This window comes from Crinia signifera, chromosome 3, assembly GCF_055691185.1.
Source record: "Crinia signifera chromosome 3, ASM5569118v1, whole genome shotgun sequence".
NCBI lineage: Eukaryota > Metazoa > Chordata > Amphibia > Anura > Myobatrachidae > Crinia > Crinia signifera.
In genome coordinates, this window is record NC_139219.1 from 211,910,868 (window position 1) to 211,927,401 (window position 16,534).

Below are 16,534 nucleotides of genomic sequence, written 5' to 3' on the forward strand. Positions count from 1 at the left end.
CTTTTGCCATTTGTGTACTTCAGGTGTTACTCTGGAGTCTGATTCTTGCCTTGACCCAGGCATTCCAGTGAATGGTCATCGGCATGGAAAATTCTTTGGTATTGGGTCCTCTGTGACCTTCAACTGTGATACTGGTTATATTTTAAGTGATGATGAACCATTAGTTTGTGAAAGGACCCATCAGTGGAATCATGCATTGCCCAGTTGCGATGGTCAGTGGTCTGATTTAGTATATATATTAACCAATGATCAATCAGATTATTTCATAATGTAATTTCTAAAGTACATCATTATCTCAAATATCTAATTATTATATTATTTTATAACAACACCATTTTTAATGATAGACATAGAATAGTTCAGATATCAGTATCCTCTATAGCAAACATTTAATATTTAATAGACCTTAAATATATAGTGCATATTTTGTATCAAAGTACTTAGTCTAACAAGCAACTTCAGCTCTGAGTCTATAGCAGCTGTGCTCCCTGCACCTATTGTAGCTATGTCCTTGTCAGTAACTACAGACTATTACCAATAACACTTGCACTCCAATACAATTCTAGTATTGCAGACCCTCAGTAATACTTTTAAATAACAGAAAAATTGCATAACTGAAATATAATAAACTTTTGTTTAAAAGCTATAAATTGTATTCTAAAATATGTATTTTGTTGTGATATGCAAGACTAGATTTTGGTATTGCAGTACCTGCCTATAGAACATTGTGTTTTCTGCTCCATCATCACAATCATCTTAAAATAATATATTGAATATCATATCAAAGTATTTTCTGACAACATTCCCGTTTTATCTGTAAAATATAAAAGAAATAACTCCCCGTTGTGTGCAATGGAATCACTTTACTGAATATATTAGTTAGGAATTGGAAATGTCTCTATATGAATGAAAATCTTTTTGTCCAAGGGACCACTTGGTGATTTCTCTAATGCTGTGAATGTTTATGAGCATCCTTCATAAATAAAAAATAACTACTCTAAATGAATAATTCAGCAAGGTAGTTTAGCCTTTGTATCAACCATGCACCTCTACTGGGAAAATTGGATTATTTTAGCATATTAAATCACACAGGTGTCAGTTTAAAATATACATTCGCATTGTGTATAATTATGATTAAACACTGAACTGTTTATCAAATTTAAATGATCTTAGTTAACTATAGTTGAATACAATATTAGAAATGTGCTAATTGGCATATTTTTGCTGTTTTGTCCAATGATCAACCATTCCATTATAATTATCTAGTGTTTAAGCAAACAATGCTTTACTTTATATTAGAACAATTAATTCTGAAATGTCAAACCTAACTTGTGATGTTGTAATTTACAATAGTGTATGTAAGAGTTTTATTAAAAAAAATTATTATAATACATGACTGTGATAAGTGGTTGGTCCAACTTTATCTTCATTGTTTGTAGTAGTATCAAATAATAAATATTTCTATTTTCTATTCACATTTTCTATTTCAGCTTTATGTGGTGGATATATGCATGGAAGATCTGGAACAATTCTTTCCCCAGGTTTTCCCGATTTTTATCCAAACTCTCTAAATTGTACCTGGACAATCGAAGTATCCCACGGAAAAGGTATGTGATACTTTATATTACATGTATGGATTTTTATTTCAAAGTTTGCGGGTATACATTTTCGTAACTCAAGATCGGGTTTTTTTTTTAAAGAGGAACTTGTGTTGGGCATTGCTGAAGTTCAAAGTGGAGGAAAACATGCGTAAAACTTCTCTATAGCTAGTTCCTATCTGTAGAAGATGTGGATTGAATGGGACTTGGTAACTTTATGTGGTATATTTATTAATGCTACACATAGAAACCAGATTCTACTTATTATTCATCTAGTACCTTCTAGAAAAATGTTCCCAATATAAGACCACGATTGTGATGATGTCATTACTGCTTCTCTCATATATTATTCTGCAGGCCATTTATGAGCCATTGCTGAGAACTCACAGAATTAATTGTAATTTGTTTGAAAAAGGGTAACCCTCTGAGAAATTTTTATGTGATGATCATGGGTAATCTCCAGACAATAATCTCTACACAGCATAAAACTTTATTATGTCCAGAATGCATAAAAGTTGTATTCATCCCAGATCCAAGAAACTCAGATGCATGGTCATTTGAAATAATATACATAAGAGACCTCTATATGCTATTGTATACTGTAGTTTTAAACAAATGGTTAAGCCACAGTTAGACAGGGACAAAAAGGATTATTTAGTTTCTATAGAACTGAACCAAGCACCCTTGTTCAACAGGGGTCTTGCCCATCCAGGTTACTTATTGACCAATAGACTAACAATGCATAATTCAAGTACACAGACTGGAACCAGACTCCTAGAGGAGATTTTGGTGCCCCCAGTAATTTCTTCTGTGGGGTCAGTATGATCGAGGAACACAGTGATTCCCACATCTGATGTGGAAGGTTTTCTATTTTCCAAAATGGTTTGACTTGTTGGGCTACCTATTATCCTTACACAATTTATTAATTTTATTCAAACTAGTTATAAAAATAAAAAATATATCTATTTTCAATGGCAGGTTTTATCAGAATCAACTTTATTGGCCAGGTATACTCGCATATATCAAGAAAACCTATTTCTAGAATCACATGTTTTGCTGTTTTGGAAAGATGAATTAACACTGAAGACTTTAGGGTGATGGTTAGAAAAAAATACATGTTTATTTACAGTTTAGAATTTTAATAAATAAAAAAGACTTTTTGGAAAGTGTTGTGCAGTGCTAGTCTTTGATGGTTGATGATTAACTTTCAGGAAAAAAGATTTATTGTGTGTTGTTATTACATTCTGTAATCAAGTAACTGATGTTGAAATCTGAAATCTGACCAGTTCAAGAGGTGCAAAAACTTCACAGGAGAAATAAATATATTAGTGCTTCAGAAGTGACAGAGTTAAATGGTGTTTTACCAAAACACACAGCAATACTCCACTTATTATTGAAATAAAACGGCAGAGACAGGTGAGATAGCTCAAGCCACATGTTATGGTATAAGAGATGGACTATGTCTAGGTCCACAGTCACCAGGTTGACCACTAATGGTCAAAAGTCACTAGGTCGACACCTTGAAATGGTGGCCATACCATAAGTCGATATTGACAGGAGATCGTCACAAACTTAAGATTGAAATGGGCATGGATGACACCCACAAAGTCGACATGCATTTTTCATGTTGTTTTGGTGACTAAGTCAACATATGTTGACATGGACTCTGTGTAAGTGCACTGGTAAGCTGGGCACACTACTAAACAAGTGGGTATAGAGTGAGAATATAATAAAGTTTGAACCAAGTCTGTCTAAACCAATAAAACATGAAAAACTCATGTTGACTATGTGGGAGTCGATCATGTCCATGTCAACCTTAAGCTTGCATTGCGGACACTTCTACTAACGTTTAGAAAAATAATTTATATTTTTAATTTTAATAAATGTGTTTCTTTGTGCTTTTATTGAATTGTTACTTCATGTTTCTATACAAACATAGTTCACTGGTAAAGGTAATAAAGAAGGAAATGTTTTACTCTGCCCGATGCCTTTAAAAGGATTCAGTATTGAATCCCGGCGGTCGGGATCCCGGCGTTCAGAATCCCGACGCCGGAATCTCGACAGCCGAAATGCCGACAAGGGGGGGACGTGGATCGCCCCCCCTTGCGGGCTCGCTATGCTCGCCACGCAGCGGGCCCGGTGCCTCGCTACGCTCGGCACACTAATTTATTCTCCCTCCAGGGGTGTCGTGGACACCCCAGGAGGGAGAATGTGTCGGCATTTCGGCGGTCGGGATTCCGGCGTCGGGATTCTGAACGCCGGGATCCCGACCGCCGGGATTTTAACTGCATCCCCTTTAAAATAGCCTGTGTTATATATTTTTCTTTTATTATTTGACTTATTTTTACAGGTGTACAGCTGGTATTTCACACCTTTCACCTTGAAAGCTCCCATGACTATCTGTTAATAACAGAGGATGGCAGTTTTATTCACCCTGTAGCCAGACTGACAGGTTCAGTTCTACCACCTACTATAAAAGCTGGACTTTTTGGGAATTTTACAGCTCATCTCCGTTTTATATCAGATTTTTCTATTTCATATGAAGGATTTAACATTACATTTTCAGGTAAGGAATGTATCTACAAAAAGAGACCAATGTTTACTGGGGCGAATAGCTGTTTTGGATATGTTAAATAAACATTGAATTATTAAACAGTAATAACTGTCTTTAAAATCTTTGTTTTCGATTTCAATAGGATTTGGTATTGCCTTTTTACATAAGTACTTCATTTTTTTTTACTCCCTTGCTTATAATAAATTTAAGATATTCTCAGTTTTCCAGCATCATGGCATATGATGTTTCAGTAAACTGAAATGTGAGATATTACTTTCGCCAATGTTGAAGAGAGAAGAAATCCTGCAGAATAGTTTGAAAGCCTTTCATTTTTGTTTTGTATTAAACTTGCTTAACGCCACTGTCAATGTCACTGTTGCAAAGCTCAGGCTCACAGCTCAGCCTATGAGTAAATCAGTACATGAAAATATAAAGTCCTAGGATCACATGGAATATAGACACTATGGGGCCTACTGTATTTATTAAATAAATTGCAGGATATTACCCTGTAATCACTAGCAAATATTAATTATCCCCAGTAGGTAATGTATGTACAGAGGGACTGTAGCAGATATCGGAGTTATGGTAATGGTAGGTTACAATTACATTGCTTCCACAGGCCATGTGGTGGTGCCATTCTCACTGTTCTAGTAATGGCCTTGATGGCCCTGCAGGTTTTGGCTACCCACATTTTCTTTTGAGCTATAACTATTATTCTAAAATCTCTTCTTATTTAAAAATAAATTACAATAGATTGCACTGACTTTATACTGTCTATAGACTGCCACAAGAAATTACTGAAGTGATTAAAACATAAAAAATATAGTCATAGCACAGGTTTTGGAACCTTTACTTGAAAATGTATCTAGAAGATCAGAAAATCAGAAAGAAAGTTTGGCCAGGAAATTTACCTTATTGACCCCAAAACAGTCAAAGGCTGAGTCACACACAATGACAATATTTGCGCACATGTTCATTGTTTTTACAGCTGCATAGCAGCTTTATGGTTATGTTGCCGAAGCAGCCACTTAGGGCCCTGCGGGTCCTACACAGGGCACAGACTGATCCAACAGGCTACTGCCTCTTCTGTGTGCAGTGTGTGTAAGGAGGCACAGAGAGATGACCCTACTTCCACTTCTTCTGAGCTCCACACACAGGCAATGAGCTACAGTAGGGCCTTTTAAAATAAAACCAATGTGCCACAAATGATTGTTGAGAATATAATACCAGTAGAACATTTACCTGAAAACCAGTTTAATACTACAGTTGGTGCCACGACCATCTATACCCCTCTCGGTGTGCCACTGCGTGAATGTGGCACGCATGTGAGACACTCACTCGCAACATTCTTGGCAAAGGAAATGAGTGTGTCAGATGCTCACATGTCCCCTCCTTATAAAAGAAACTGGCTCCATCTGTATATTTAATTATATTTGCCATTTTCTTTCTATGAGAAAAGATACCTGTGATTCGATAAAAAGTACCAAGTTCTCATAAAGCTACAAGTTGATACGTTGATAACAAATTTATCACAGCTTCCATACTCTAGAAAAGTCTTCATATGGTTCTTTTATTAATTTGTTTATTTACTGTGTACAAAATTAAAAACGTACTTTATAAAAAAAGGCATTGGAACTGAGTACTATTGAGTGCCATCAGAAAAAAAGCATGGTATATATAATATTTTACAACATGCAATATAGGGGGTTATTCTAGTCCATTCTTTCTGACAAAATCCTTCTTAGATGGACAAAACCATGTGCACTGCGGGTGGGGCAGATGTAACTTGTGCAAAGAGAATAAGATTTGGGTGGGGTTTTTCTTCAAAGTGAGATCTATGTTGAAGTGTAAAATCATGCAGTCAGTATTTTCCCTGCACAGAAACAAAATAACTCACCCAAATCTAATTCTCTCTGCACATGTTACATCTGCCCCCCCTGCAGTGCACATGGTTTTGTCCATCTAAGAAGGATTTTGTCAGAAAGAATGGACTAGAATAAACCCCATAGTTATTACACACTATTAAAATCTTGAGGCACAATCTAAATGAGAATCTTGCGTAAAGTGTTCCCATTCTAAAGACAATGACAATCCAATCCGACAACAGATAATAGATGAATATCAGCTCAAGTTATTTATGTATTTTTCATCTATTTTTTTGCATCACAGAAATACTTTGGTCTAGGAGCTCATTTATTTTCTTCTATAATATATTCTGTGTTTTTAATGTTCTCCTAATATTATTGCTCATACCTGCACTTTGGTTGTCAACATATTGTAAACATATATTTGGTTAACTCTGTAGACATATTACACATTTGCCTTGTGTTTTTGTAGAATACGACCTGGAACCTTGTGATGACCCAGGGGTTCCTGCTTACAGTCGAAGAATAGGATTTCACTTTGGTGTTGGGGACTCTCTAACATTTTCTTGCTTTCCTGGATATCGTTTGGAGGGAGCTAATAAACTCACCTGCTTGGGAGGTGGCCGAAGAGTGTGGAGTACACCTCTTCCAAGGTGTGTGGGTAGGTGGTCACATGCTTTCATTTCATTCATCAAATTTTTAACAGGAGAAGTTATAGATTTAGTTTTTATTCCATGAGGAGTGTCAGAAGCATTGTATCTACTAATGTAAAAGCCATCATAGGCAAACGCGGGGGGGGGGGGGGGGGGGGCTTCTAGTTGCCCGGAAACACCCCTCCTTTTGGCAAGTGCCTTAAAATATGACAACAATAGCACTGATATATAATATGATCGGTAGATCTATCACCACATCATGAAGTGTAATGGACAGAGCAGAGCTGCTGCACATGCCTAGTGTAGCAGCTTCTTCTACCACATTTACTGTGTTTGTGGATCTATGTCCTCAAACACCACAATGGAGAGCAGCTGCCAGGAAGAAGAGACAGGAGCCTTACCAGAAAGTGGGAGATCGTGAGCTTATAAAGTGCAGTATTGGTTCTATTATGTTTGTGTATTTATTTATTATGATATGTTTAACCTTTTCCTGACCACTTACTGTATTTTATTTAAATGTTTGAAACAACCTATACTATAGACCAGGGGAGGCCAAATCGGTCCTCGAGATCTACCAACGGTCCACGTTTTCCAGGTTACCTAGCTGGTGCACAGCTGTAGTCATTACTAACTGTCACATTTTAAAACCTGCTGCATTCATTCCTACTATAGATCCACAGGTTGCCTGGAAAACCTGCACCATTGGTAGATCTTGAGGACAGGTTTGGCCACCCCTGCTATAGACCATCTGTACTTTTAAATATTAATACTCTAATTCATACAGTATCTAGTGTATAAAAAGACCAAATTTTAGGGCTTTTACCATTCCCCCAGATTCCCGTTCTTACTCCAGTGCAGAGTGGGAGATTTTGGATTACATTTGGAAACCCCCCTCTAAAAATCCTGCATTTGCCACTGGCCATAATGCTACCTGATATAACAAATAAGCCTATTTCCTGATGAACATATGCCAGGTTTTGCAACCTATCATTTGTCAAATGTACATTTTCAAACATATTCATGCCCTTTTTATACAAAAATCTCGGGTCCGACCTTGGATTTTGAATATCATCCTGATTCAGCATGGAAGGCAAAATTGAGAAAACACAATCCTGCTTATAATTTACCAACATCTGTGCATGCACAGTGTTTGAATTGTGCATGCACAGTCATGATTTGTGATACATTCTGTGTTTGCCTTCTGCTTTAATGTAATCACACTTTGATTGATAGAATGCCAGTTATTAAGGGGAAAAACATTGCTTTTTGGGGCATGTTTGTTTTTTGTGTGAGTCTCAGAAGTCAGTAATGTTCAAGACTGTTACTTTAACAAAAGTGTGGATGACTTAGCCTGGCACAGATGAGAAGTACTCTTGGATGTTTCGGAAGTTGCAAATGGTTCTGTGATTGCATCGTGTCTTGTGATGCGACCACAATTTCTGCACATTGTGTGTTTTCTTCTTTTCTATGTAACAAATATTTTATTGCAGCAACTGCTTTTTCAGCAGTTTTGTGATCCATTCTGAATTAGCCTCACCATTCCAATCTCAGCCATATTCAGGAAAAACCCTGTTTGCAAAGCAATACTGAACTTGTTTGTTCCCAGGTCAGCCCCTATTTGTACTGCACATGGGTGCATTATTAACTGTTCTGCTTGTACTTAGAGAAGATATTATCTCCAAGTGTCAATGGCTTGGATCTTCCTATACGATAAACAGGACCTGGTTAGAATCACCCAGGAAAGACAGTTAACAATACCCCATTACATGGGTAATTTGTGTATATAACCCAGGTTGCTTCCCAGGATTAAGCACCAAGCAGATGATTGTGCTAGCGAGATATGCACAGCTCTGCAAATGTGTAAAACTGCTATTTTGTTGTGCAATTTACACAATTTACACTTTAAAGAGTAATATACACAATAATTCTATCTATAAAATACAGTACAGGAATTATTGGCTTAGCGCTCACCTTGGAAAGGATGGATATGAAGCTGTAATATGTGCAACAATATTTTATTGTGCTAAACAAGTGCTGTACATAAATATGCAAAAGTCTGCAGGTATGGTGGGGGAATTGGGGGGTGAGTGGTAATGGGGCGGGGGAAAAAACACAGTCTCGGATTGCAGAGGATTGCGGGGAGCTGGCGTCCCAGTCACCCGCAAGATACCTTTGTGATCTGAGGATCAGATGGTGCAGGTTCGGTCCATCGGCGTAGTATGGTCTCTGTAGGTGTTCATGGGCTGTACTCCACGGTGACTCACGGAGCTGCAGCCCGCGTACAATTACTACCGAGTATCGTCCTCACGTGAGGGCGCTGCCCGGAGCAGTGCACACAGACCGGCTCTCGTGCGCTCTCTCAGGAGGGAGACTTCAGAAACGACGGGGGTTCGAACGGAATGAAAGCAGGCAGCGGTGTGACACGAAGCCGCAGCAGTAACGACGGGACTTCCGGGTCCGCGTTCACGCGAGAGGACGTGGCCCGTGAAGCAGTGAGACCGGCGGCGTACGTTCTGTCACTGGGGGATGCAGGAGTGGAGATGCTGAAGCAGAATGCTGGCTTCAGTGTCTGTAATGTCCAATGTCCAACGCGTTTCAGCCCTCAGGCCTTTTTCAAGGATGTGAGTGGGGTGAGAGAGATGAGGCTTAAATAGGGAGGAGTGAGATCACGCCTCTTTTTCCTCCTTGTACGATGATTGGCTGTATCTGTCTCTACAGTGATGTGGGTGTCATCTGTCGGTTAAGTGGAGACAGCTGATGTGTCAGGTCACGTAATGGGACTGCAAGAAGGATGTGTCAGGTGATATGCCGGGTCATATGGAGAGGCTGTATACCAGAATTAACTGTTGATGTGCCAGTCAGAATGGGGTATTTTATTATTTGGTTAGAATGCCTTGATTGAAGTCAATGTTAAGTCCCTTGGGGGCAGGGGCGGATTGGCCTGCCGGGAAACCGGGCCGTTTCCCGGCGGGCCGGCACATATTACAGCTGACGGGGCCGCCCTAACTACCTGTGCCGCACCAGCGTCTCCGTGCTGGGCCGCGGCACTGTGCCCAAATTAAAGATGGCCGCGGCCAGCATCAAGTTCTCCCTAGTCCCAAAGCCAATATGGCCGCGGGAGGCTGGTGCGCATGCGCGGGCGCACTCAGCTGCTCCCGCGGTACGAAGGAAGCTGCGCTGGCGCTGCCCCCACATGATCCATCCCAGCAGCGCGCAGGGCTGGATGAGATCTGATGGGCGGCGGCGGCGGCAGGAGCAGGCCAGGCAGCGGCACCACCTAACGTAAAGGTACGGCTACACCCCCTGCTCATAGATATGGGGGGGGCGGGGTCTAGGGAGCATATGCAGGCCTAGGGAGCGGACAGCACCCACTGCATTAAAGGGCTGGTGGCATCGGGTGGGCGTCTAAAGTGAGTAGGCTGAATGTTGAAAGTTAGTAATGCCAGGGTGGGGGTGGCTGGTACTGCAAATGTAGGAGGGTGCAGGTGGCAGCACTGGGGGGGTGGGGGTGTGTGCAAGGAAGTCTTCCATCCATGTGCATGTGAGGCTGCTGCTAATCACAGGTGACCTGTTGGCTGCTGCAGAACCTCTTGCAGGTCACTGTTGTCAATCATCTTGGAACTTTGTAAAAGTCACTCTCTGTGTATTATTTTCTGAAGTCTCCACTACTTCTTCTACATTGGCATCCGTTGCCCATTACTACAAGGCATGCGGTAAGGAGGGTGGGTCATGCCTGGCACACCTGGCAGCAAGTGTTGCCTCCACTGCCCCTTCTGCGAGGCTGAGCAGGGAACATCTCTACACATGATGTTGGTGACTTTTTTTATTTAGAAAAATATGCCAAGAGTCGCTGCAGCAGCAGCAGCTGCCCATCCTGTACAATTAGCATGTTCTCTGTCCCCTATAGGTATGGGGTTTGCTACTAGAGATGCTGCAGCAAGTACTGGCTCATCAGGGGCGGATTGGCCCTGCCGGGAAACCGGGCTGTTTCCCGGTGGCCAGGCATATTTTAGAGTGGAAGCGGCCGCCCACCCTCCTTAACAGGGTCGGCTGCGGCATCTCCGTGCACTGTGAACTGATTAAAGATGGCCGCGGCCGGCCTCGCAATGTCCCACAGTTAAAATACCCGCGGGAGGGCTGGTGCGCATGTGCACACAGCTGCTCCCACGGTCCGGGGAAAGGCTGGCTGCTCTGCCCGGCCCCACGTGATCCAGCCATCCCATCAGCAGAGTGCGGGATTGTTGTTGGGATGGATGAGATCCGATGGGCGGCAGCTGCAGGAGCACCCAGCCAGCACGCAGAGCAGAGGAGCAGAGACTGTCACTGGCACATCAACAGCACTCTGGGACGGCAGACCACAGGTTAAACAAGGCACTGGCAGGATTAATAATTTGGCCTCAGTGAAATATATATATATTTATTATTTATTAACAGTTTCTTATATAGCACATACATATTACGCAGCACTTTATAGAGAATATTTGAACATTCACATCAGTCCCAGTGGAGCTTAAAATCTATATTCCCATACCACATGTACACGCACACACAGACATTCTAGGGTTTTTTTTTTGTTGGAAGCCAATTAACCTATCTGTATATTTTTGGATTGTGGGAGGAAACCGGAGTAAACCCACGCAAGCACGGGGAGAATATACAAACTCCGCACAGTTAGGGCCATGGTGGGGATCGAACCCATGACCTCAGCGCTGTGAGGCAGTAATGCTAACCATTACACCATCCGTGCTATTATATATATATATATATATATATATATATATATATATATTCACAGCGATTGGATGAACAAAAAGAGGCACTTATTTTATACACCTTGACAAAGGGGTTAGCAGACCCCGAAACAATGGTATATCTTCGCTAAAAATTGTTTCTTGTGTCATATATATATCGTATATGTATATGTGTCGTGTATATATATGTTTATATGACCTAATATGTACTTAATGTTTTTATGTACCTAATTTGTCTTATGTTTATATGTATTTATTTCTTGTTTATTCAGTTGTCACGGTGACTGATGTAACCGGTGTGCTGTGCAGCTCATACAGCAGGAAGCTGAGACAGTGCCGTCGCCTCTATGCGTTCCACTGGGGGCAGTCGCCTGTGTGATGATGTAACCCGGAAGCACGCTGTGGGGAACGGGCGGTCCTGCTGGATGCAATGGTTGCCATGTGCACATCTGATACAGGTGATATGTAAACTATTTTGTGGGTGGGGAATCTTGTGAGGGTATATTATACAGCATTTGTATGTATTTGGGTTGTACCCTGAGGACGAGCGTGTTGCTTGAAACACTGGTGTCAATGTATTATCCTTACATGCGATAAATCATATACTTTGTTTGCACCAAAGTCTCCGAGAGAGGCCTGTGCTACTGGTCTGTTTAACCCTTTGGGGTGTGGATGGCACTGGAGCAAGTTATGCTTGGAACACTTTATTGGAGTGCTGGATTTTCCTGTTTAATATATATATATATCTATATATATCTATATATATATATCTATATCTATATATAGATATATATATATCTATATCTATATATCCATGTGGTGATCGGCACTCCAGAGGTTAACACCAGTAGTGTAGGTGCCTGGATGCATTGCCTGTGACAAGCGACACTGATGATAGCAGAGGTGGGTTGGAGGCACTCTCAGGACTTAGAATAGAGACCGGAGACACTAGATCAGGTAGAAACGTTTCGGTCTCTTTATTGACCATTTTCAAGCTCCTTTATGTCTTGAAAAGGCTAACTCCCGAAACGTTGATACACAAGTGTTGTGTCCGCTTCATTTATGTTGTTCATAACATGACATGCTCCTGACGACGGCAACACCCCCACGCCGAAACAGCTGTTGAGCATGGCTGACTTACAGTGGAATCGATACCTTTGATGTTCTTTCTGATGCTTTTGTGATGGCTGATAAGTATTACTTGTATTCCTTGAAAAGCTCCACTGCAAGTTAATGGATACCCTTTTTTCACTATATAAAATTATTTTTCTATTTTTGCAATGGTGTGCCAGCCTCTAATTACTCAATATATATGTCTGTATATGTATATATATATATATATATATATATATATATATCTGTATATATATATATATATATATCTGTATATATATATATATATATATATATATACCAACAATAGTAAAGAAGTCACTCTAAGATTTTTGAACTGCACGGCGGCAGTAATCAATGAAGAGACAAATAGACACAAGAGTAGTGCAAATCGACGTTTCGGGCGGGTAGCCCTTTATCAAGACATGAGGGCTACCCGCCCGAAACGTCGATTTGCACTACTCTTGTGTCTATTTGTCTCTTCATTGATTACTGCCGCCGTGCAGTTCAAAAATCTTAGAGTGACTTCTTTACTATTGTTGGTACATTTCCCTCTCGGGACTGAAGAGCACCTAAAATATATATATATATATATATATATAGAAGGATCCAGGGGTCCGGCACTCAGGATAAATACACAGCTGCTCGTGGTGACCGCAGCCGACATGGTGTAGTCTACATTATTATCTTGCGTCAGTCTCTGGAGTGCCGGCCTGGTCTACTACAGACCCATCTGCAATTATATATATATATATATATATATAGTATCCTGTATCCGGCCATCCATTATCCGAATTACTCCAAAAACCGTGGTTTTTGGAATCATTCGAATATTTTTTTTTTTTTTTCCCTAACCCTCTTTTCATACTTACCAAGTCCCAGGGCGTCCACAGCAGGCCTCCGGCATCTTCTCCAGGGTCTCCAGCGGTCCCAGGAATGCATTGCGCGACATCACCGGTGCTGCACACACCCGCGCAATGCATTCCTGGGACCGCTGGAGACCCAGAGAAGATGCCGGAGGCCTGCTGTGGACGCCCGGGGACTGCGTGGACGCCGAAGGACCACCGGACACCATCAGGGGACAGGTAAGTATGGCAAAAAAAAATGTATTCCAAAAACCCAAAAATTCCCCTATCCGGAATGCTCGGGACCATTTCGGATAGGGGATACTCAACCTGTTTATATATATCTATATATGATATCTATATATGACCTGATGACTAGGGAATAAAACCTTCGAAACATTGTAATTACCTGCGTGTTGAGCATCTATTTGTGGAGTGCCACCGGACTGGATCGTGTGTGTATGTGTATATATATATACATACATACATATATATATATATATATATATAGCAAGTGGTGGCAAGCCGGCACTCCTTTTAAGGTCCTGGGGCCCCGGTGCCTGTTAGTAGAGATGTAGATACTTGAAATAAGACGACGGCACTCGTAGGACTTTCAAAACATAACAAGTGTATTCACAAGATGATGACCAACGTTTCGGGGTGCTTACACCCCTTTGTCAAGGTACAAACTGATGAGAAAACCAGTTTGTACCTTGACAAAGGGGTGTAAGCACCCCGAAACGTTAGTCATCATCTTGTGAATACACTTGTTATGTTTTGAAAGTCCTACGAGTGCTGTTGTCTTATTTCAAGTGTATATATATATATATATATATATATATATATGTCCCTGGAACATTGATAAAAATGGTGCCCACTACATTTTTATATGAAACATATATTCCTTTCTCCGCTGCCAAAGTTGTGAGGTATGCATTAGGTGTGAGGGGGATTGCAATGTATGCCATAATGTGTCAGGGGCATTACAGTGTGCAGCAGCATAGTATCAGTATCATAGGCATTGTGGTGTTTGGCATTATGTGTCAGAGGAATTGCGGTCTGTGGCATACTGTGTCAGGCATTACAGTGTTCAGCATATTGTGCAGGGGCATTATGGTGTGCGGCATAGTATCAGGGGAATTGGACACATTTTAGCAGCTCTCCGGGAGTTTTTTTTTGTCTCGAGTAGCTCACGCTCAATTAAGGTTGGAGACCACTGTATTAGTGCAATGTAGCTGTTTGTTCTGTCATGCCCGTGTTCCAAGCAACAGAGTCTGTGATGCTGTCCACTTTTGTTGAGGTCTGATGACGTTACTGAATGAACGCGCCTGAGAGTGGGAAGTTCGATAACCGAAAGGACCTCTGATAGCTGTGATGGAGGTGGTATTTATATAAGCACTGATTATACACTGTAAAAACGAAGTTTCCCTTTTGATAAAGCGCTGAGAAGAGAGCATCCTTCCCTGTCAACAGAACCCGCCTCTTAGTAGACCCCGCCTCTCAGCAGACCCCGCCCCCTACTAGGGCTGCTTCCAAAAATTTCCCGGGCTGGTTTTCCAACCCAATCCGCCCCTGCTTGGGGGTCAGGGTTTTGAGGGTGTATATCCAGTATAGTTCTCTTTAATCTAGGAACTCAGAGAAATTCCCCCCTCTCCAGTTCCTTGTGGGTGCTTCAATGGCATGAAAAGACAGATTGTTTGGGTTGCAATTATGCTTCTCTTTGAAATGTAATGAGACGCTGTGTTTGTCATAACCTAGCTTGATGTTTCTAATGTGTTCATAAATCCTCACTTTAAGGGGGCGGATGGTTCTACCAATATATTCAAGGCCGCACGGGCATCTAAGGATATATATGACCCCTGAGGATTCACAAGAAAGTAATTGTTTTATATTGAATTCTGAATTTGTGGTGGTGGAGTGCCAGGTTTTGATTCCTTTTGTGCTACGGTCTTTCAAGTGCTTACAGCCTGTGCACTTTCCGCAGTGGAAGAAACCTTTGTGGTTTGTTAGTGTGGTTTGTCTGGTTGTGCATGGTTTCAAGTGATTCTTCACTAGTTTCTGTCTCAGGTCTGGGGCTTTTTTATATACTATTTTTGGTCTATCTGTCAGTAGGACGTTTAGGTCTGGATCCTCCTTGAAAATATGCCAGTGTTTCTGTAAAAATTTTTTGATGTGGTTAGCAGAAGAGTTGAATTCAGTGATGAAGATGGGGGCACAATTTTCTATGGGGGTGGGTTTGGGTTTGGTTTTGAGGATCTCTGTTCTGTCGATTAGTGAAATGTCTCTGTATGATGATTCAATTATGTCTGGGTCATATAATTTGTCTTTGAACTGTTGTCTTAGTTCTAAGGCCTGTGTTTCGTAGTCAGCGGTTTTGGAGCAATTGCGTTTAATGCGACGAAATTGGCCTTTTGGGATATTATCTAACCAGGGTCTGTGATGACCACTTGTGTATAGTATGTAACTATTAACATCAACAGTTTTTCTGTATGTCTTGGTCTTGGGAGCGTGAGGATGATACTCGGTAGTAATTGTACGTGGGCTGCAGCTCCGTGAGTCACCGTGGAGTACAGCTCATGAACACCTACAGAGACCATACTATGCCGAGGGACCGAACCTGCACCATCTGATCCTCAGATCACAAAGGTATCTTGCGGGTGACTGGGACGCCAGCTCCCCGCAATCCTCTGCAATACGAGACTGTGTTTTTTCCCCCGCCCCATTACCACTCACCCCCCAATTCCCCCACCATACCTGCAGACTTTTGCATATTTATGTACAGCACTTGTTTAGCACAATAAAATATTGTTGCACATATTACAGCTTCATATCCATCCTTTCCAAGGTGAGCGCTAAGCCAATAATTCCTGTACCCATTATCTATGTGAGCTTGGACAGCTCAGGCACAGCAGCCCCTCAAACATTAGAAAGAAGTGAGCGCATGTTATCTAAAACCCATTTCCTCTATAAAATACAGTAAATTAATAATACTGAGTCTATGACACTTTGCTACACTGAAATGATAACAAACAAATAAGCCCCCTTTCCCACTGCAGGTCTTAAACGGTATATTGCCGTTTTTTTCCCCTTTCTAAAAGTTTAAGGTTGCAGTGGGAAAGCGCCAGAGTTGATTTACCGGTTAAAGTTAACCGGTA

At 41.2% G+C, this 16,534-nt stretch overlaps 1 protein-coding gene across 2 annotated transcripts in view; it reads left to right on the forward strand.

Moving 5' to 3' along the window:
• Positions 1 to 16,534, forward strand: part of CSMD1 (CUB and Sushi multiple domains 1) — a 1,658,539-nt gene that overhangs the window by 1,238,654 nt on the left and 403,351 nt on the right. For both annotated transcript variants that reach the window (XM_083177358.1, XM_083177357.1), the window contains exons 18-21: positions 24 to 212; positions 1,491 to 1,607; positions 3,949 to 4,164; positions 6,490 to 6,678. In XM_083177358.1, the coding sequence (XP_083033484.1) occupies positions 24 to 212; positions 1,491 to 1,607; positions 3,949 to 4,164; positions 6,490 to 6,678 (711 nt within the window). The remainder of the gene's footprint in view (positions 1 to 23; positions 213 to 1,490; positions 1,608 to 3,948; positions 4,165 to 6,489; positions 6,679 to 16,534) is intronic.